Raw genomic sequence first — 22,023 nt, forward strand, 5'->3', positions numbered from 1 at the left:
TATTACATTAGTAAGCTGGATGTGTGTGCTGTAATCCAAACTTTAAAACACCGGTCGTCACTGAAGCATATGTTGCTGAACTCAATGGGATTGTCTCATTTCCCATCTCTACTTTTTCTTGGCAACATTTTGTCTCGATGGCACCACATTTCATCTCTCTCATTGCTGAAGATGAATTTCGACTCAAGATCCTGGGCCAAAATACCTCCAGCCTTTGGGATGGTCCAGATGTGATTCAGGTCCATCTGTATTTATCATGTGTTTTTTTAAGAGGCTGAAGCATAAACTGACATTAAAAGCAAGCATTGGTGGTATAAGTAGCTTTGGAAAGAAGGCCGGCATAAATCCTGACCATTTCTCTTTTTGCTGTGTTTGCAAAACTCACTTCTGGTCGAAGTGTCCTAGAGGAAGAGCTTTTTAAAGGTTTTGCTAAAGACTCACAATTCCAAACTTCTCCGGATGGAATTTCTGTTTTCCCCCATTTTAAGCAGTCTAATCTCAAATGTATTAAACTGGCTATCCAAATCTGAGGGTGTACATAAGTGAGGGCCATTCAGTCCTAAATTATTGTTTTTAAGAAAGCAGTAGTTTGCAGTGAAGCCTGGAGTTACAGGTGCTCTTGTCCCAGGGACTTCAGCAAAGCTTTAGCATAGGTAACCATTGGCCTGGATTACCATCTTAAATTTCTAAATTCTTGACTAATAATGAGATCCTGTGAGAGTTGCTGGAGCAGGGGGAATCCGTTCTTGTAGCAATTGTAGGCTGCTTGATATGGAAATGCTAGGACAGAACCTGTGTCAGCTGCTCATGAGTAGTTCAGACTTTTTTATCCTTGGCAAAATTGCAGTGTAGTTCATGTGGAACCTATGGAGGGGTGAAAAGATAGGATCTTGACAGTGCAGTCCTATAATGTCCACTCAAAAGTAAGTTTCTTTTAATCGAATGAGGCTTATTTCCAGTAAACTGTAATCAGATATATGGTAAATGGCAAAATAAAAGGCAAAACTTTGTCTCTTACTTGATAGATTTCATACTGTAAACCTGCAGGCGGCGATTGTTCTTTTTGCCTCAATCGTTGTGCAGTCCCTAGCTTTTGAGGTGCTCTAGAAATAATGGCAATAATAGCTATTAATGTTCACTCTAAGTGACATAAGAGGCAGGTGGTTGTGGCTCAAATAGAGGAGATCTATAACAAGGATTAGGGTTCCATTCCCATGTCTGCCTCTTTGGGAGAGAAGAGAAAGTTGGAATTCAATAAATGTAGCCATTTTGACTAATTTGCACAAAGCAATCTTGTGCAAAGCAACTTCTCTTAATACAATGGGATTTTTTTGTGTGTGAGTGTTATTTTTACTAGTATTTTCATTATGCACACTTTCCTCTAATATATGCATCTTTGTAAACATTGTGTCAGGGAACTGACATCGGAGCCAGAGGCGGAGGCAAGGCTCCCAAGCGATGCTGGAGAAGGGCCCAGCAGGGAGAGAGGCAGCTCATCAGCTGGGGAAGAAAATGAGCGTAACACCAGGGATAAAGGGGGGGCAGATGGGAGAATCGGCGAGGGGGCTCCAGGACTCCTCGCCGGAGACCAGCGAGGAGAGCACGGGTCCTCCGCTACCCACACCCTCTCTGCGCAGAAGATTTCCGCGCAGAGAGAGTAGGAGGAGACTTGGAGTCAAACAGCTTTTATGCTGGAAAAGGTTTAAGAAACGCCCACTGACGGATTCTGCTAGCGACTGAAACAGCCACGAAGTGAAGGGCTGTCCAGACAGAAAAGGCTTAACCAGGCACATAGCCAGGAGTGGCGGCAACTTACGCACGAGCAACCCCCTATAATCATTACACATTGATTGGTTGGAGAACTGCTTCACAAAATTAAGATGTGTGGATTTTTAAGGCTAGCTGTGTTTCGGTTCATATATTGCTTCAGAAAGTGTGAATTTGATTGATTTAACTTCAAATGCATATTGAACCAAACTTATCTTCCATCCCTAATCATGACTTAAGTTCAACTAGCTCAGTCTGGATCCAACTCAATATGTGTGAGGTACTTTAAATGCATAACATTGTTTCTTTCTCTGTGTTGTGTTTTTACACGGAATGTAAAATTAGTGGTGAGTAGGGCTAGTGCTCTCTGTTGCCGGAATCAGCATAGGTCCAGAGGAGACCAAAATTCCAGCTCCTCTATTATCTGGTCCTTTAGTGGGTCATTGTTTGCCATCCTCCCAGGGAGACCCTTTCTCCCTAATAGATCCTTGGTGACTCTGAGCTTCTTGTTGTGTTTGCAGCCTCCTCCGCTCCGGAAGCCTTGGGGTGATGGGAAAGAATCAGCAATCAAAGGCAGGATCTAAGTGGTTCTTTGGACCCCTGGCAAGGACCTTCAGACTGAAGGTTTCTCCAGGTCTTCAGTTGGAATGTAGTTTTCAGGGCCCCAATCCTCTTCCTCCAAATATTTCTCTCCAGGGACTGGATTGGATTCCTTAAGGGAAAACACTGAATTCTGAGTCAGGATGTTCCTTGGTGTAGGTCTTTGACTAGCCATGACTGTTCGGTTATAATCCAGTAGCTGTGTCTTTCTGGTGGCAATATTCTCCTGTTAAAGACCTTCAAGGAATGTTCACCAGCTAAACTCCCATCAGAAACTGGTTCTACAGCACAACTCTTAAGACCATTGTTTATGACTGTATTTGTGTTGGTGATAATGATAGTACTGCAACTATAATAAATTACTATGAAAAGTGTGTATATTTATTTGATTTCTGTCCCACATTTTAATCAAAATAGTGTATGTAAAATAGTACAATACAGTTATGTTAGGGCTCCTTCCAGGCCATCCCTGCCCCCACCAACACTTGGCACTCTTCTGAGTTTTCCTCACCACTCTCACTGAGTTTTCCCAAACATTCCCCCCTCACAGACCACTTGCACATTGCTGAGAGTCTTGGTGAACCACCTCATCATTTTTCTGCTCATTGTAGCAATTGTAGTGTGCTGTGCTACTCGCTGCAAGAGTCCTCATTGTGTTTTTACTTTGAACCGCAGGTCACAATTTGCGAACCTCTGCTTTAGGCCATTTGGGCTGTTCCTTTCCCTTGATAATTAGATGATCTTTGTATATTTACCCCAAACCTGTAGTTTCACCAAACATTGCTTTGGAATATCATATCATTCATCTCCATTGATTTCCTCTAACAAGCTCTGAAATAATTTCCATGTCTGTGGCTTATTGTCTTCAGTTACTCTTACACCACGAAGTTCAGGACACCAACGTTGTGTATTATTTTTGCATGCAATTTTTGTCATGTTCCGGGATGCCCTGTCACAAGCCTCTGTTCTTTACAAACAAAAGACACACACAGAAAAGACTTTTGCCTTGTATGAAGTAAATTTTATTGCACTAATTTAGCAAGATTCACGGCTATGGGCAGCAGTTTATCAAAACAAAATCTCATTAAAATCTGTCTGCACTTTGCTTTCTGTCTCCTTTGTATAATAAGATAGTGGAGCTTTCTGTGACCAGACAGTAACTTGTGGTAACCTGCGGGTTGTGTGTGCATACATCCATAGACCATGAATGAAACTGTTGTTAGCACTCTTAAATGTTGGCCTTGCTGTGCTAATAATGTTGGGAAGTTTCTGCTTTATCAGCAACAATGACTGACAAATAATCAGCCGTTTTTGTGATGGGAAGCCCAGAATATCTGCTCTGCTGAAGAAGAAAATAAATTTCATGCAGAGAGACACTGCTGTATTTATTCCAATACTACTTCTGTCTGAAGATGACATGGGGATTGCATTTTCCTAATTACATTTTAGGATTTACTCATTTTTCCCACACATGCCCCAAAGTCAGTGAAGCAAAAACATTAGTGGCTGGGCCTTTACATGTATAGTAACTTCAGTATTCACAGCTCAAGAGTATGAACACAAGTTAGATACTGCTGTGTGGTCTGACCGGCATTTGCAAAGTGATAATTGCTGATAAGCACATGGTTATACATGCATTTACTTTAAAGGGACCTTTGAGAGCATCATAAATAAAGTACAGAAGCCCCGTCTTTATGTGCCTTAAATGGCTGAATGTGTGTGCTTGCTGTGATGCGTAAATTCAGCTAAAGTTGAAACGCTTTAGTTGTTGGGTAGAAAATATTAATTTCTATTGAGAACATGGACTATTTAACAATTTTTAAAGCGTTAGCTTATATTTCATTCGTTGAACTTATATGCCACCTCTCTGCCAAGGCACCTAAAGCAGTTTACAATATCAACTTACTAAAACAAATGGAGAGAACATAAAGTTGGCCTGGAAGCGGAGGAGAGAGTCCAGCAGGAGCAGGCACAGATGGTGCGTGTGGACTCAGACTAGTTCTGAAAGACGGTGATCTTTAAAAACGACTGATGGTGGAGGCAGAAATATTATTCACATAGTACCATAATGCATGTTTCAATTACATTCTGATCTTCCATACTGTTTCTAGGCTTTCAAAACAAAGGATGGCTACATTGTGGTGGGAGCAGGAAATGATCAACAGTTTGCCACTGTCTGCAAGGTAATAGTAATTAAAGAGCAATTCACAAGGTGGGAAGCTCAAAGCGATAATGTTGGTGATTTCGTGAATCACCTTTAACATAAGTCACAAGACCATTTACAATAATACGATAATAACAGTACAAAAGGAAAAAGTCAGTTTTAGAACAATACAAATAAATATGTTGCAGGTGTATGATTCTAGTAAAATGCTTCACCGATGACTGGTTTCTAAATGAGCTAACGTGGAATATTGATTCTTACATAAGAAGCAGCAGTGACATATTCTGTTATATAACTTAGGGTTGCCATATTTCCAGAGATAAAAGTCCAGAAAAAGTTGTTGGGCTTTTTTTTGGCGATCACTAGAATAAGAGTCTTTAAATAAATAGCTAGGAGACACATCTGAGATATTATTATTGTTTTAATATGTTTTGACTATGTGTACTTGCACACTAGGTTTCGGATGTGAGCTGCTTGTGTTGTTGAATTAGTGGAAAATGGAGATAGAAGAATTTCAGTTAATTAATAAAAGGCATGATGGACATATTTTACTCCAATTAATTAAAATTAAATTATTTTTAATTAATTGAATAAATGTGCTTTTGGATTTTACACATACAGTAAATGTTAAGAAATGCTTTATGTAGAGAGCCCAGTTTTATTGCTTATATTATTTGATATTTAGTGTAGGACTCCATCTCTCGCACTGAAGACCAATTTGCACAACTTTCTGTGATGATTATGTTACTGAATGCATTTCAGATCCTGAATCTGCCTGAAATCAGCCAAGATTCCAGATACAAAAATAACCAGCAGCGAGTGCTAAATAGGAAGGAACTTACTGAAATTTTAACAGCCAGGTACGATTTATGAATTTAAGCTTCAAGTGTTTATTTTTACAAACTTGTTTGCAGTCATGGCCATTGTAGGCTAATATTAACTATGGGGTGTTATGTAAGTTTATAAAAGCATAAGATTTCAAGTATTCCACCAAATGGATGTCGCTTAAGAAATTTTGTCTTAGGCAGGATTGTCTTCATTTGTCTTTAACTAGGTAAGGACAAATTTGTCTGTTTCTGGTCCCTCATAATAACATTCAGTTTTCACATTAATATGTGCCTTTAAAAAACAAGGACCCTCAAAACACATATTTCAAATGGTACTTTTCCTTAAAATAAGTACTTAAATGCAACTCTTACAACTAGCTATAAATGGTCCGCCAGGCATCTTCTGTGCAGCACCATATTGTGTATGTGGCCATCAGTGGGAGAAGTCATTTTCCTTTGGAAATGTTCTTTATTTTCCTAGAACCTCTTAAAATGTTCTCAAAGGCCCCTGAGTCATCTCCTGCATGGAAGACAGTCTCATCTCCCCCATATACGTGCCCTCTCCAGTTTTATTTCAAACACCACTCTATGGGAGGGGGGTTTGCAGGTTCATCCAATTCTTTCGCAAAGTCCTGACGTGGGATTTACTGAAAGACAATATTCCATTTTTCATTTTTATACCCATAGTTGGCTGTTACTTGGTTGTCCCTGTTGCTGTCTCAAGTTCAGTTCTTCAGCTTATTTGCCAGATATATTATGCTATGTTAGCAGAGGTTCCACAAAATCCCTGGAGGACGTCAGATGCTGCCTGTACAGACCTATTCTGTACTTCATATGCTAATGGAAGAACATAATTTATTAAGTGTCATGTTAGTTTGAATGAATCTGGCACCCAATAAAGAAAGACCAATTGTAATATAAATCTTGGTCCAGGATCTTGGAGTCATATGTTTCCATTCCTGTTGCTTGTAATTTGGCTTGTATTAGCTAATAGACATCATTTGTGGAGTGATCACATTTTATATGGTAAATTTTGAAAGACAGGTTATGTGGGACTTGTTACTGTTTCTTGGTACTAGCAAAAACAAAAACAAAAAAACCCCTTATTCCTTGGAGTCTTTGCAACAGTATCTAAAACAGAATAATTGTGGAGAACAAGTCATCCGTCACAAGAAGAAAGCAGCAGAGTAGATTAATGCTAAATATCCTTTATGGGTATGCATCTGGCAGAGTTTCTTGTGGAAAAATATGTTGAATTGCCAGGAATGGCATGGCAAGATAAAGTTTATCTGCAGTAGTGTCAGCAATCACACTGGCCACAGTCAAATTTAATGCACTGAAGAAGTGATTAATTATCTGCCTTACGAATTATCAGAAACTAGACGTCGGATTAGATGTGAGGTTCAGCACAACCTGACTGCGTATGATGCATCTACCTTGCTAAAGTTAAGCAGGTCTGGGCAGGGCATGTGTGGAAGGTTGCCTAGGAATCCCACATAGGCTGCCTTGAGTTTCATGAGCTGCTAAATACATAATCAAACAGACTGTGAAGCCCCCCTCTCCTGCTGAATCCCAGGTGCTCTCAGAACGCCCACCCTGCTTGCACATTAGGGGATACTTAATATGGGAAACCCATGTGATCTTGAACCTCCCGCTGCCTTGCAGCTATACACATTCGTGAGAAAGGCTTCAGGAGTAAACCCTGAGGAAAAATCAGCCTTGCAAAACAACAACAATCTTTATTACGGTCCAGAGATCCAACAAATCGTTACAAAGCAATACACAATTCATATAGCCTACCTCCAGGTTGAACAAGCATTTTGTTCAGAATATAGGGATCATTGGTTCTTGCAACCACCAATAAAAACTTTGCCACTGCTAACGTTCTAGCATTTGTCCAGTCTTCCAGTAGGAACCTGACATACTGAGCCTCTGATTTTCCCAGGAAAGGTACCAGCAAGGGTAGTATCAGTTCAGCCCTGGCTTGCTCATATTTTGCACAGTGCAACAAAATATGTTTTATGGAATTGATGTCTTGAGCACACGAGCAAAGTCTGTCCTGGTAGGGAACTCCTCTCAACCTGCCATCCAACCATACAAAACCTTGCGTCTTGTATGCTTCCTTCCGCCAACTCCTGCAGCCAAGCTGGTGCCAAACGTCTTGCTCTGCTTTCCTTTGGACCACATCAGCGATGCTGAGAGGCAGTCTTGTCTTCTGGGCAGCACAGGACTGCCCAGTCTTGCACCCCGGAGAATTCGCTATAGGCGCTGTGATTCTCTGGCAGTTTGACTTTGCCCCTGGAGGTGTACTCCATTGTTTCCTGAGACAGACACCCTCCAAAATGTGCAAAGTTTCTGTGCAGTCCTATTATTTAACCCACCATGTGGTAGCTAGCTACAGGAAGTCTTCAATTCCTCCTGCCCTTGTCTGTTCTTCCCTGTTGAGGTGGTACTGGACAGCTGACCTTTCGCTGGACCAGTTTTTGCCTTTGGGTTTCCTTTCTGCTTTCACTTTCCCCTCGGTATTCCTGCTGCTTCCTGAAATTCCTCCTTGTCTCTTTGAAGTTCTCACTGTTTCAGTTCAGCTGTTCTTGCCTCTCTGCCTGCTCCACAGTTTTGAGTCTCCGCCTCACTGTCACGCCCATATTCCTTCTGAGACTCCTACCCAGCCACATCTCCTCTCTGTCACTTCCTTTCGCTTGCTCTCGTCTTACTTTCACATACCCACGTGCCATTTTTCTGACTCTTTCTCTCATCCCATCAGTGTTTCTCAAACTTGAGTCCCCAGCTGTGTTGGACTACAATTCCCATCATCCTGGTCCTGCCAGCTGGGGACCCAAGTTTGAGAAACACTGGAAGTCATGCCAGGTCATTAGTTCTGCTTTTGTTCGCTCCTTTTCCCTCCACTTCTTGCTACTGCCTCCACACATTGGGGTGCTCAGGCTACCCCCCACCTCCACAGCCTTGCTGTTCTTTCATTTCATACTTATTTATTGCATTAAATTTGCATACCACCCCTCACCCAAAGATGTCAGGGCAGTTTGCAGCATAAAAATACAAACTAGAGCAGGCATGGGCAAACTCGGCCCTCCAGATGTTTTGGGACTACAACTCCCATCATCCCTAGCTCACAGGACCAGTGGTCAGGGATGATGGGAGTTGTAGTCCCAAAACATCTGGAGGGCCAAGGTTGCCTATGCATGAACTAGAAATACAAGATACATATCCTTCTTCAGTTCAGGCACATCCACATCTCTGGCGCTCTTCCTCCATTGTCTGATTTCTGGTCCACCTCTCTCCCCGCCCCCATATTAATGCAATGTGGCCTAGGCAAGAAAGCCTGGACAAGGCAGCTCCCCAGCATCAATCCATCCTGCTCTGCTGCCACTGCCCATCACACAATGATGCCGCTATTTCAGCCTCCGCAGTGTCAGAGGCTGGCGAGGGAAGTGGAGGGAGGTGGATGCCCCAGGTGAGCTGCTGGGGATGGGCAGGGCAGGGCCGCTCTCCAGCAACCATCGTGCTTTGCCATTGCTGCTTGCCACTCCTTGTCGTCTGTGGCTGAGGCCAAAATGACAACAGCAGCGTGAGGCAAGCAGTATGAGCTGAGGGCAGGGTGAGGTCTAAGGGCAGGGGCACAGTTTGGGCAATGAAATATGGAGAGGGGGTATGGTTTGGGTGAATTGTAAGGGGGTTGGCAATGTTACGAAAAAGGAGCAATGCAGCAGAGTGCTCCAGATGGCTGGAAAGCCAAACAGGATGTTGATGTTTGGGACTGTTCCGTGGGAACAAAGGAACAGCCTATTCACACCACTGAGCACAGGATGTTAGCTCAGAGTGTCACCTGACCTGTACTGGAAGTACATGGGAGGAGTTTTTCTCTCTCTGCTGTTGGTGTTAAGAGAGTGCAGACACGTTTCTCTGTACTGCTGGAAGGACAGAAATAAAGGCATGTAAATATATTTCTGTCTGTCTCTCTCCCCTCCCTGGGGATGGCAGGGGAGGAGTGGTGTGTTCTTCTCACGTTAGAGGAGGATCGCTGATTGAGATCTCGCCTGATCTTGCCGGGAGTCGCAGACGGGGAGGTCAACAAGGAACTCAAGCCGGGTGCCTGGAGAGTGGCAAATTCCTCTGACTAAGGCTTGATTCCGACAGGCAAGGTTTAACGGGAGGGGGGTGGCCAAGTGTAAAGAGAGGGGGCTTGGCACATTGTGAAGTAAACAGGGGAAGCAGCTTCTAGTTTACATACACATAAAGGTAAAGCTAAAGGACCCCTGACAATTAAGTCCAGTCATGAACGACTCTGGGGTTTCGGCGCTCATCTCGCTTTACAGGCCAAGGGAGCCAGTGTTTGTCCGCTTCCACAGATAGTTTTTCAGGGTCATGTGGCCAGCATGACTAAGCCACTTCTGGCAAAATCAGAGCAGCTCACGGAAATGCTGTTTACCTTCCCGCCGGAGCAGTACCTATTTATCTACTTGCACTTTGACATGCTTTCGAACTGCTAGGTTGGCAGGAGCAAGGACTGAGCAACGGGAGCTCACCCTGTCACGGGGATTTGAACTGCCGACCTTCCGATCGGCAAGTCCTAGGCTCTGTGGTTTAACCCACAGTGCCACTTGCTTCCCTTTACATACACATACGCATAGTAATTGTGTATTTTTTAAAAAAACTGCCTTGAGCATGGTTTTACATATAAAGGTAAAGGTACCCCTGCCCGTACGGGCCAGTCGTGTCCGACTCTAGGGTTGCGCGCTCATCTCGCTCAAGAGGCCGGGAGCCAGCACCGTCCAAAGACACTTCCGGGTCACGTGGCCAGTGTGACGAAGCTGCAGCTGGCGAGCCAGCACCAGCGCCGCACACGGAAACGGCGTTTACCTTCCCGCTATAAAGCGGTCCCTATTTATCTACTTGCACTTAGGGGTGCTTTCAAACTGATAGGTGGGCAGGAGCTGGGACCGAACGGCGGGAGCTCACCCCGCCGTGGGGATTCGAACCGCCGACCTTACGATCAGCAAGTCCTAGGCACTGAGGTTTTACCCACAGCACCACCCGCGTCCCTCTGGTTTTACATACACGCATAGTTAAAACCATGCTCAAGGCAGCTTTTTATAAAAATACACAATTACAGACATAACAAAAGTAGTCATAAACAATAAATAAAGCATGCAAAAGTACACAAGCAAACTGAACAATGTTCTCACATAAGTCATAGCAAAATCTAAAATAAATATACTGTTGCTGATATTATTTTTTGTTACGCTTCCCCACCCCAATAAAACCCGAAACAACAACCAGCCCAGGAGTCTGTTCAGCAGCCTTGGCTTTTGTAGCTGGAGTCAGTCAGGGCTGTCCACTCCCAGGCCAGGTGGGAAAGACCTGCAAGGCAGGGAGCAGGTCTTCCAGGTCTCTGGCCTCTTCAGCAGCCCCAGTTTTTGTAGTTTATACATAAGAGCATAAGGGGAGCCAGCTGTCTTTTCTGATGAAGCATCTTAAAGTGCTTCAGCTTTTTGCATATCACGTTCATTATTTTTGACAGTGCATGCCTGGATGTTCCCTATTCTTCAAAGATATATGCTTTCAAATCCAAAGTGCAGCCTAGAGAATGCTGATTGTGGAAAAGTTCTTTGGCAATATTTGTCACAGCATTTACAGACCTTGTGTGTGTGGCTGCCTGTTTCGTTGCACAATGATAAAATAACAGACACATATTTGGCAAGGGTACATTTCCAAGCGCTTTGATTCAGACTACCTCAAAAAGGGCAATGTAAAAGCTTGTTTAAATGTTTGCTTTTGTTCAGAACTGTCTGTGAACTTCATCTAAACAACTCCACATAGGGAGGAGGAAGCAGGAAATGTCTCTAATGATAGGAACATGATAACGAAGTAAGATTCTGTAAATGACCCCAAGGAGGCAAGCAAGTAAACCAAGGAAATTTGGGTTGTTCAGGATAAGTATAGTATATCATATGCAAAACCGGATGACCTTGGGACAAATATTACAATCATACAACACATAAATATGTAATCAATGTTGTTATCTGACTAACAATTGCGGTTTTTAATTGGGACATGTGTTTCAGATGTAAAGGAGGAGAAAACTTTGCAAGGCTTTGAATTGGATCTTTGTGTTTAAAAATAGACCTTTTCTCGTGCATATGTCTCTTAACCACATCACATCTATCTTTTTGTTGTGAAAAATAGACGTGAAATAAAAAAAATGTGAAGCTCATTACAGTAATTAAGAATGGGAGGAAATGTACTGGGTTTTATTGAAACTGCTGGTAATTTTGGTTTGCATCACTGCTGGATTGCATCAGAAAATCAGATAGAATTGTAAGACAGTCTAACCATGATTTTTGCCCCAGGGCTTAGTCTCTGTATTTCTGAGGAACATGTGCAGAACATTTTTACTGCATTATTTACTACTTTGAGAGAAACTAGCTTATATATATATAAAAAATGCTGGCTGAAATGGATAGTTCAAACCGCATGTTTCCTTATTCCTAGGTTTTTGGAAAAAGAGACCACCAAATGGCTAGAACTCTTTGAAGGTAGTGGTGTTCCATATGGTCCAATCAATAGCATGCAGCAAGTGTTCTCGGATCCTCAGGTCAGTTCTCTTCGATAAACCTTTGAATGCTTGTTTAAATTTATTCACGTTTGCTCCTCTTCCATTTATCCAACCTCAGTTGATGCTACCGTACAAATAATTATGATGATAACAAAAGTAGTGGCACAGTATAGCAAAGAGATAACTTACTATAGACATTTTAAAAGCCGAATCCTAGGAAATCTTGACTCTGTTTTGTATTGTGTCACACAGTTGGTCTATTAGATCCTGAGCCATATCCTGACTACAGTTCGATGAACTTTCAGGGCATAGGGAGTTTGCTCTGGAATGGCATGTTCTCTGTGAGTGTACAATTTGTCGTTCTATATCTAATAATACAATTTGTTGTGCTTGCTGTGGGCTGGGTACTGGACCCTTCTGGTCAGCAGTGCTCAACATGATACATGCTATTCATTATATTTGTGGTCAACCTTATTCCAAAGGCTCAGTCTGGGTTATCTAAATGTTTTCAGGTTTTTGTAGCAGAAAAAGTAGAATCACTGTATGTTAAGTTATCACCATCTGAAGTAATGGAAGCAGAGGCACCATCAAATCTTTGTAGTTTTATATAAAATTGCAACAGGTATGTTTAGGTACATAAAAACTGATATCTCTTTTCTTGAGGTGCATGTTATTCAGATGCTAAAATCATCCAATTTTGACCTTAAGCTATTGTTTTTATTGGTCTTTTCTCTGTTATTCCTCTGGTTTCAAAAAGTTACAATGCCATTGATAAGAAGGCATTGACTGAAATATTTCCTTTTTTGTGTGTTCAGAAGTTACTGAATACTGTCAAGACAGTGATTGGTGAACACTATCCCACTGAAGCCAATAAGATTAACTATTCTATAACCAGTAATATTTGTTAACTGTAGAAGTGAGGCTGTTGTCTGCAGATTCTCCACATATTTGCAAATTCTCCACATATTGCGACAAAGTAATCTGTTCTTTAAAAAGTCCGTGCCACATGATGGGACAGTTCTATACAATAAAGGCTGTGAGTAGACTTGGTTTCAAATGTGAAAAGTTTATGGACAACTTGCTTAATAAAGCAGTAACTTTAAAAAAGAGGAAGCTGTGCCCATTGCTGAGAAGGTCAGGTGAGGCCATGGGACCTCATGCTTTTGTTACATGCTGCATGTCTATGTCACATTCTGTGTGGGTTTCCCCCTGAAAAGCACGTGGAAACTTAAATCCATGAAAGTTCTGCTGGGTCAAGTGCTGGAATCATGTGCCCCCTTTATTGAATCAGTTGCACAGGTTGCTGGTTTGCTTTCAAGCGCTGATGGTTGTTACCTTTAAACCCTAAATGGCTTAGGACTGAGTCACTTGATGAACCTTCTCATCCCATGGAAGTTTGCCTGTTCTTTAGGATCTATCACTGTTGCCTTATTACTTGTGCCAAATGGAATATTTTTTATTTTTTTAAAAAATTGTGGGATCCATTTGGTGTCCTTACAATCACAGAAGGTTTTTTTTTAACCCATCCCTTAATGGAAGAAGAGAAGTGCCCTTTCTTTTCTTTTTTTACCACCTCCCCTTCCCACTGCAGCCTTCAGTGACACCCCACCTCACTTTGCTCCAGAGAACTGGAGGACTCTTCAGAACATGTTGGGTGGTGGTGTGGGGGAGGCAGAAGGATGTTAGACTGCGCAGAGACAGAGGTGTCTCTCTTGCTGGTATCCTATGAGGAGGGTGAGAAGGACAGGTGTGATGAAAGTTTGCAAATAGGTCAGCGCGACATCAGAATGGAAATGTTGGGAGACAGTGGGCTGCAATTCGTGGGACAAGGGAATGCAGTGCTGAAGTTGCCTGTGGTCTGCAGGAAAGCCAACATTCTCGCTTTGTAACTTTCACAGGGATTTAAGCTGCGGCTTTTGAGCACTTACAGCAGGTTGGTTTTACAAGTGTTTTGTTAGAGGTTTATTCACATGGTGGTGCTAAATTAGTGATTATGCATATGTTCAAAGGACTGCAAAATGTAAACCTTTTAACACTGCGAAAGGTGATATTTAAGGATCACGCTGGGGGGAAGACTGGCTCCTTAAACTGAACTTTCAGACGTTCCTATTTAAAATTTCACATGCAAACCTTTTAACTTTCTGTAGTGGCTTCCTTTTGTTGTGGTTCACATCAGTTTCTAGTCTTTATGTTAAAGGCTCTTTCCCCCGATAATAATTACAACCTCATTTTCTTCCTGTCTTCTGCCAGTTAATGTTCCCCATCATTGCTCCTTTTTCAGATCAGAAGGGCCTGGATGCAAAGGCTCTCTGGTGAAAAATCTGTCCTCGGCAAGCGGCAGCCCATGTCTGCAAGGCCACAGCTGTTCAGTGAGACATGGAGACACGGGTCTGCCAGGTCATCTAAACAGAATCACCACATTTATAGGGATTGTTATTTGAAATGAAATGATCTCTTTGTTACTTAAAGTTGATACTTAATCAACTGGATTTCTCTTCACAGTATTCTTTACACCTAAGCATTTTCAGAATAGTTGTTGCTCATACCTGTGCTGTCCCCCCGCCTCGCCCCCATTGCAAAGATGAATTTTATTGCACACTGTTTTTAATGCTGTTGGGTTATTATTGTGTGCCTTGAATTTTTGTGGATACTACTTTGATTTCTTTTTTTAAAAATACTAAGCTGTCTATAAGTATCTTAAATAAATTAATCAAAGAAATTTTATAAAAATAACTCACATGGGAAACATGATTTATTTTTATTTCTATTAAAAAGTATTTCTCACTTTTCAACCCAAAGAACTCAAAAAGTGATGTCTAACAGCACAAAAATGTAATAAAGGGCAACATTTTAAATACCAATACTAAAGATAATTTAAAATTTTAAGCAGCACTAATCAGTTACAGAGCCAAACAGGGCCACTGAAATTAGACACTTTTCAACAAAAGCTTGTAGTGAGTAGGGAAAGGCAAGCCCCCTGAGAGAGTTTTAGATTCTGGGCACCACAGCAGAGGTGGAAGTGGGGATCTGAAGCAAAAAGGAGCTCTTCACATCAGTTGTAACATGCTGTATCTTTAAATGAGAAGCCAAACTGTGTTGTGTTATGCTTTTGTTGAGGTCACATAAAGCCAAGAGCTGTTCTGACCCCCAGCAAGTAGAATGGTGGTGTAGCTTCCTTTTTAATAATAATCTCATGATTATGAATACAGCTGCCACTTGTTTAAAGATGTTGGCTAAGTCATGAGTCAATTTTATTAAACACATTGCAATTGATTATATTGCAGATGTTGAATGAATTGTTTTACTGCTTGATTTAAGATTTCTAGATTGGAATCCGTTTCTTGGCATTTCCTTGGTCTGCAAGTCCATTGGATTTCTCTTAAGTAGCACCAAGTTTAATATGAGTAGAAATTTCTTAAGACTTGAAGGAGCAGCACCAGCTGCTGTTTTTTGCCCCATTATATCAAAGTCTGGCTTATCACTATGAAGTGGGACAGGCATGCTTTTAAAAAAACAATTAAAGGTAAAGGTAAAGGTACCCCTGCCCGTACGGGCCAGTCTTGACAGACTCTGGGGTTGTGCGCCCATCTCACTCAAGAGGCCGGGGGCCAGCGCTGTCCGGAGACACTTCCGGGTCACGTGGCCAGCGTGACAAAGCTGCATCTGGCGAGCCAGCGCAGCACACGGAACGCCGTTTACCTTCCCGCTAGTAAGCGGTCCCTATTTATCTACTTGCACCCGGGGGTGCTTTCGAACTGCTAGGTTGGCAGGCGCTGGGACCGAGCAGCGGGAGCGCATCCCGCCACGGGGATTCGAACCGCCAACCTTTCAATCGGCAAGCCCTAGGCGCTGAGGCTTTTACCCACAGCGCCACCCGCAATTAACTGGGATTTAAATGGCTTATCAGACTTTCCCCTCATTTTTAAAAACAACCTAGTACTTTCTGGTTTTCTCATCCCGGAGTGTTACAGAAATGGAGAAGTATCTTACAGGGGGGGCCATACAATCTACCGTCCCCAGAATCATATGAACATTCATACCTGCAGTTATTTCTATCTGTGCAGGACCTTTCTACTGAGCAGCTGCTAGCCTTTGACCTTGAGATGGACAGGCAACGCCATTTGCAAAGTCTTGTGGACCAGCCCTGAGAAGGAACATTCAGACATACAATTGGCCATCAGTATGCTGGACCATCAAGAAGACTGATTGCTGAAGAATTGATTCTTTTGAATTATGGTGCTGGAGGAGACTCTTGAGAGTCCCATGGACTGCAAGAAGATCAAACCTCTCCATTCTGAAGGAAATCAGCCCTGAGTGCTCACTGGAAGGACAGATCCTGAAGCTGAGGCTCCAAGACTTTGGCCACCTCATGAGAAGAGAAGACTCCCTGGAAAAGACCCTGATGTTGGGGGAGATGGAGGGCACAAGGAGAAGGGGACGACAGAGGACGAGATGGTTGGACGGTGTTCTCGAAGCTACGAACATGAGTCTGACCAAACTGCGGGAGGCAGTGGAAGACAGGAATGCCTGGCGTGCTCTGGTCCACGGGGTCATGAAGAGTCGGACACGACTAAACGACTAAACAACAACAATGCTGAAGTTGTACTGTTTTGGGAGAACTGTAGTAATGTACCATTTATTAACATTTCAACCGGAGTTAAGCAGCTTTTTCTTCTGGGTTGCAGCTTTTTCCTGTTTTAGGTTTAGAGATTCACCGGGGGGAGGGGGGATAGCAGTGCAGCAGTCAAAATATTTGAAGAGAACAATTTATTTTTGGTTAACATATAAACGAGTCACTATGTTTGTAGAACTTCTTTGCAATCAGGAAAATTACAGTCATGCTAGCCATTTCCATGCAGCTTTTTATAACCAGGCAGTTTTCATTCATTTTTTTTTAAATCCTCTTTTTAATCAGGCCAAGATTGTGCAGGAAAGGAATTCCCAATAAGTTTTAAACACTTGCTAGATGATCTCAATATGGTCAGAAATACTCTAGGGAACTTGTGCATGACATATAATCAGGAATTCTGTTTTTTAAAAATAACATAAACAAACTATTGTTGTTGCTTTTAAAAGACATTCAGAGTAAAATAGACACTATTTTGTTGTTTCCAAAAGATGTAACAGAACAAAACCCAAACAAACAAAGCAGGTATTGCGCAGGGCTGCAGCATCAAGATGTTTAGTTTTCAAGTATGTGGAATGCAGGCAGATGTCTTGATCTCCAAAAAAGCGGATTCTTTTACATACCAGTCTATAGTATCATGCATTCTGGAAGAGCCTGTGGAAAATAAATTAAGAAAATAACACAGGATATATCAACAGTGTCTCGTTTTGATCCAGATAGAGTTTGGGCTGTGTGTTGTTAGATAGTCATTGCCAGTCTACTGCTGTGATCTGCACATTAAAAAAAAGCTATAAAATGGATAGACTTTTTGTAACAGTGCAGTTAGACATGCCACACAAGTAGAGGATATCAGGTGTGAGACATCACCACACTGCATCACTTCTGAGAAATATTGGGAGGGAAATAGCAGATCTGAACTATCACAGCTGTCCTTGATTCCAGTTCATGCCAAACACCTGCAAGCTCTAAAAGGATACCAAAACAAAACCCCACCCTGTGGCGAGCGGCCAGCCCTCAATAACACTTCCCTGACTTCACATTGCCATAAAAAATAATTTTAACATTTTTTAAAAAAATAAAATAAAATACAGGAACCTTGTTCTTCCTCTCCCAGAAGTCCAGTTTAGTTCCTTTTAGCCACCCTTCCAAAGAGGATAAGTACAGTCCAGAAATAAACACCCAGCTGAAGTAGTGATATGTTTGAATGCTGAAAAGTATCTCCTTGTTTTCATCTTGTGTTATTACTAGGAAGTTACAAAGTTACTTGGCTTTGCTAACCTCTCTGAATCACCTGTTCCTTTGTCAGGGCACATCTGTATGGCAGCTGCCCATACAGATGAGGAAACAGGGGACCTACCCTTGGAAAAGGAAGGAAGTTTTTCTCCCTCCCCACTCCCCCCCCCTTTGGATGCCTCCATCCCATTGGCAGGAAGCAAGAGATCACAACTGTACAACCTTTGCTGGTAGCCCAACCACTGTCTGTGTATGTGGAATCTATGGGCAGCAGATACACAGTCTTGTAACAGCCATAGACGCTTTCCACATGGCAGTGCTCTTACCCTGCATGCTGTCTTCCTTTCTGGAGTTTGTTACCCCAGTCATCTAGTTCATGGCACTTCATGGACATGATGCCCTAATTTTGTGTGCTGAAGGTCCCAGACTTCTTGGATCTCCGCATTTTTAAAAAAGGACCCTCTGTTACTATACCAGTTTGGGGCTGTGTGGACCAATAGTCTGGCTCAGGATAAGTGCATGCAGTTCCTATATCCTATAGCAAGGGTCATGCACATCTGTCCTGCATAATTTTCTTTTAACACACCCAAGTGAAAATATTCCTGGCACCGTATTTTAAATGTTCACAGTATCACAAAGCATCAGGTCCATTACTCTGTTCTGTGGAATTGCAGGCTATGGTTTGCATAATCTGTTGTTGTTGTTATTACCCCACACATCTGACTGGGTTGTCTCAGCCACTCGTATGGCATATACAAAAACATAATAAAACGTTAAACATTAAAACTTCCATATACAGGGCTGCCTTCAGATGTCTTTTAAAGCTTATATAGTGATTAGCAAATGTCTGTTGACTCTTATCCAAGTCAAGAGAAATTATTTCTCTCTCTCAAACCTTGCCAGGAATCTTTGGCATCCAGCGCTTCTAAATAAGAAAAGGCACAGGTAACAATTCCTGGGTGAGTATCCTGCTTCAAAAGAGGGACCTGCTCTTTCCCAGACTAATTGCACAATCCGAACCACATGCACTTGTCCCTTTGAATTGAGTGGGGCTTACTCCCATGTAAATGGAATTAGGATTGCAATTTGAGATGGCTGGTGCCTTCATTATACACCTTTAGGCGCCGGGCAAAAACGTTCCATTTTTAACCAGGCCTTTGGCTGATAGACATCCTATGACCTTTTAAATGTGTCATGGAATGGGGGTTTATTGGATTCTTACTATGTTTTTTGTGTTTTTTATATTGTCATTTTATGTTGTGAACGAGTATAGGGCAGTATACAAATGTAATAATAATAATAATAATAATAATAATAATAATAATAATTATAATAATAATAATACTTCTTTGTGGCTGCTAGAGACACAATAGCTGCCACCCCTTCCTAGATTTCAGAGGCTTTGGTTAGAATGTCATTGAGGCCCATTTCCAGTGTACGCATACTTTGTTGCAGAGATCCACAGCAGTCTGCACATGTTGCTTGGGGCTTTCAAAACACGTTTTTGGCAAGGCTTTCTGCTCAAGTCCACCCTGGCCAACCACCCAGATAGCCTCCATTCCTAGCTGGACACTCAGTTTTATTTGCTTATTTCCTCCATGATTTGTACTTGGTACTACTGATAATTTTATTCCGCTTCTATTGCTCCAGTTCAAGGCATCATCCAATATATATTGCACAATTTTCTGATTTGACCTTGTGTTAACAATGCTTCCTGGCTTGGGGTCATCGAACAATGTTAAAGTCATCGTCTTCGTCTTCCAAATCACTTAAGAAAATTCAGACTAAAATAAACTCTAAAGTTAATCCTCGAGGGACTGCTCTGGCTGCTTGTCTCTATCGAGGACATTTTATTCTTGTCTTAATACTTTATCTTGACAAATGATTGAATAATTTGTCTTCCCTTCTACCTCTTGGCTTTTGTTGCTGATACGATAACCAAAAAGTCAAATCAGTCACACAACTGATTTTTTTATGAATGGCAAAAACAAAATAGCAACTTATCAAATGACTAGGTCTGCCTGAGCAGCCGCAAAAATTAGATGGAAGGTTGCCTAACTGAATGTTGCATGCTGACCCGAGAGATCACTTGTAATAAATGTATCTGCTTGCTTTCCCACTGGTTTTTGTGAATTATGGGATTTTTCCACTTGGTTTTGTGAATTATGGGATTTGGCCCTGTACCTACCCTTTTGCATTCAGCCAACTTCTTGTACAATTTTGTTATGGTTCTTCTCTAGAGTAGAACATAAGACTGTGCTCCTTTCTCCTCTGATCATTATATATACGGTATATGTGTAGATATATATATATATATGTAGATATGTGTGTGTGTGTGTGTGTGTGTGTGTGTATATATATATATATATATATATATATATATATATATATATATATATATATGAATGATTCAGTGTGTTTATTTGGAGGCCAGGAATCTTAAAACTTTCCCTAAATTTACTCCTAAAAAACCCGTGACACCACTTTCATACTTGTAGCTGTGTTTATCCGCATATACGTTAAAGGACAACCAAAATCATTTCCAACAAAATGTGTGTTGAGAATAATAGCAGATTGAAAGGTGGAATCTTCAGTTCTCATGCCAATGATGAAACTGTCTCCTTGTAGATGGAAGGAGGGACGCAGGCTGCAGTCCTTCACACACTTATTTAGGAGTAAGTCTTATGTAACATTCTTGGTATACTTCTGAGCAGATATACATTAGGGCATACATCAGTTCAAAAGCACGCCAAAAGTGCAAGTAGATAAATAGGTACCGCTCTGGCGGGAAGGTAAACGGCATTTCCGTGCGCTGCTCTGGTTTCGCCAGAAGCGGCTTAGTCTTGCTGGCCACATGACCTGGAAAAACTGTCTGCGGACAAACATCAGCTCCCTCTGCCAGTAAAGCGAGATGAGCGCCGCAACCCCAGAGTCGTCTGCGACTGGACTTAACTGTCGGGTCCTTTACCTTTACCTTATGTAACATTCTCGGTATACTTCTGAACAGAAATACATTAGGAGTGCACTGCTCATTTGTATCATTCCCTTGTTTTATTTTGGGGGAGATATGTTTCGGTGCCTGCTTCCACTAGTTTTCATCATTTCTGCAGGTTGGTGATATGTATGGATACAGACATTTATTTATTATGCTTTTATCCTGCCTTGTTTCTACACCTTGTTTCTACTTTTTAATCTCACATAACCTTGCAATGAAGGTTGTAGCTGAGCAGGGATTTGAACTCAGGTATCACAGTTCTCCTCTGAGACTCTAAGCACTAAACCAGTGGAAGCACCTCTTATATTTCTGATCATGTGTGCATGTGCCTTGCAAACTGATTCATTATTATTAGGCCTTCAAAATGTTCAGTTTGTTGCTTTTTTCTAATATTACTTGAAGCTCTGCTGTTCATTGTCATTGGGATTGCAGGGTAAGGCCATAATTCAGTGCATTGTTTTATGTACTTCAACTCCACTGAAATTTTAGGTTAGCATCCTTCAATTTCATTTTTAGAAGTGAATGTCGAGGTTAATACATATGTGTGAATATGTGTGTGCCTGTGTGTGTTCATTCATTTCCTTTCTAGAAAAAAAAAATCACACCATTTGAAACACATTTTTCTGAGGGGACACCCAATATGTTTTGAATTACTAGGATTCCAAATTAAAAAAAAGAATCTGCCAAGAAGCTTTCAAAAGTTTGCGTGACAGGTCTGCTTCTCCACCTTTTGAAAAATATTCTTGGCACTCCGTCCTTTGGCCTTTTGGGACTAGAAATAACGTCACCGCCTTTTGAAGACATTGAGGTTGACCCTTGCTTTGCAGACATGCCTCCTTGTTGAAAACCTTTGAAATAATAGGTAGTGTGGTGGATAGAGAGGTGGTCTTCAGCTCCACTATGAAGCCTTTGGAGCCATTATTATATGGAGGACCATGCAGGCTGTCCTGAGTTCCTTAGAACAATGCCAGCACATGTGGGAACCTGGGGGAAGGTTTTTGTGTGTGCACCTCTCCATTTCAAGCCTGCGTGCATTCACTGAAGCACATGGATAGGTCTTAGATGTGTCATCAAAGTTGCATGGCAGCAAAAATGCACAAAAGGACCTGTATGTCTTTACATTTCTTCCAGAAAGAATCTGGGGTTGGTGGGGGCAGTTATCGCTAAAGCTGCTATGTCCTAGTAGAAAAAAAATATTTGTGTATGCATATTTTTTCACCTTTGCACTCCCTTGTT

At 41.8% G+C, this 22,023-nt stretch overlaps 1 protein-coding gene across 3 annotated transcripts in view; it reads left to right on the plus strand.

Annotated features, from left to right (window-relative positions):
* The window catches only part of SUGCT (succinyl-CoA:glutarate-CoA transferase), a 291,279-nt gene that overhangs the window by 99,696 nt on the left and 169,560 nt on the right, over positions 1 to 22,023 (plus strand). For all 3 annotated transcript variants that reach the window (XM_053359422.1, XM_053359421.1, XM_053359423.1), the window contains exons 10-12: positions 4,479 to 4,550; positions 5,294 to 5,391; positions 11,869 to 11,971. In XM_053359422.1, the coding sequence (XP_053215397.1) occupies positions 4,479 to 4,550; positions 5,294 to 5,391; positions 11,869 to 11,971 (273 nt within the window). The remainder of the gene's footprint in view (positions 1 to 4,478; positions 4,551 to 5,293; positions 5,392 to 11,868; positions 11,972 to 22,023) is intronic.

The sequence above is a fragment of the Podarcis raffonei genome, chromosome 12, assembly GCF_027172205.1.
Source record: "Podarcis raffonei isolate rPodRaf1 chromosome 12, rPodRaf1.pri, whole genome shotgun sequence".
Taxonomy (NCBI): domain Eukaryota; kingdom Metazoa; phylum Chordata; class Lepidosauria; order Squamata; family Lacertidae; genus Podarcis; species Podarcis raffonei.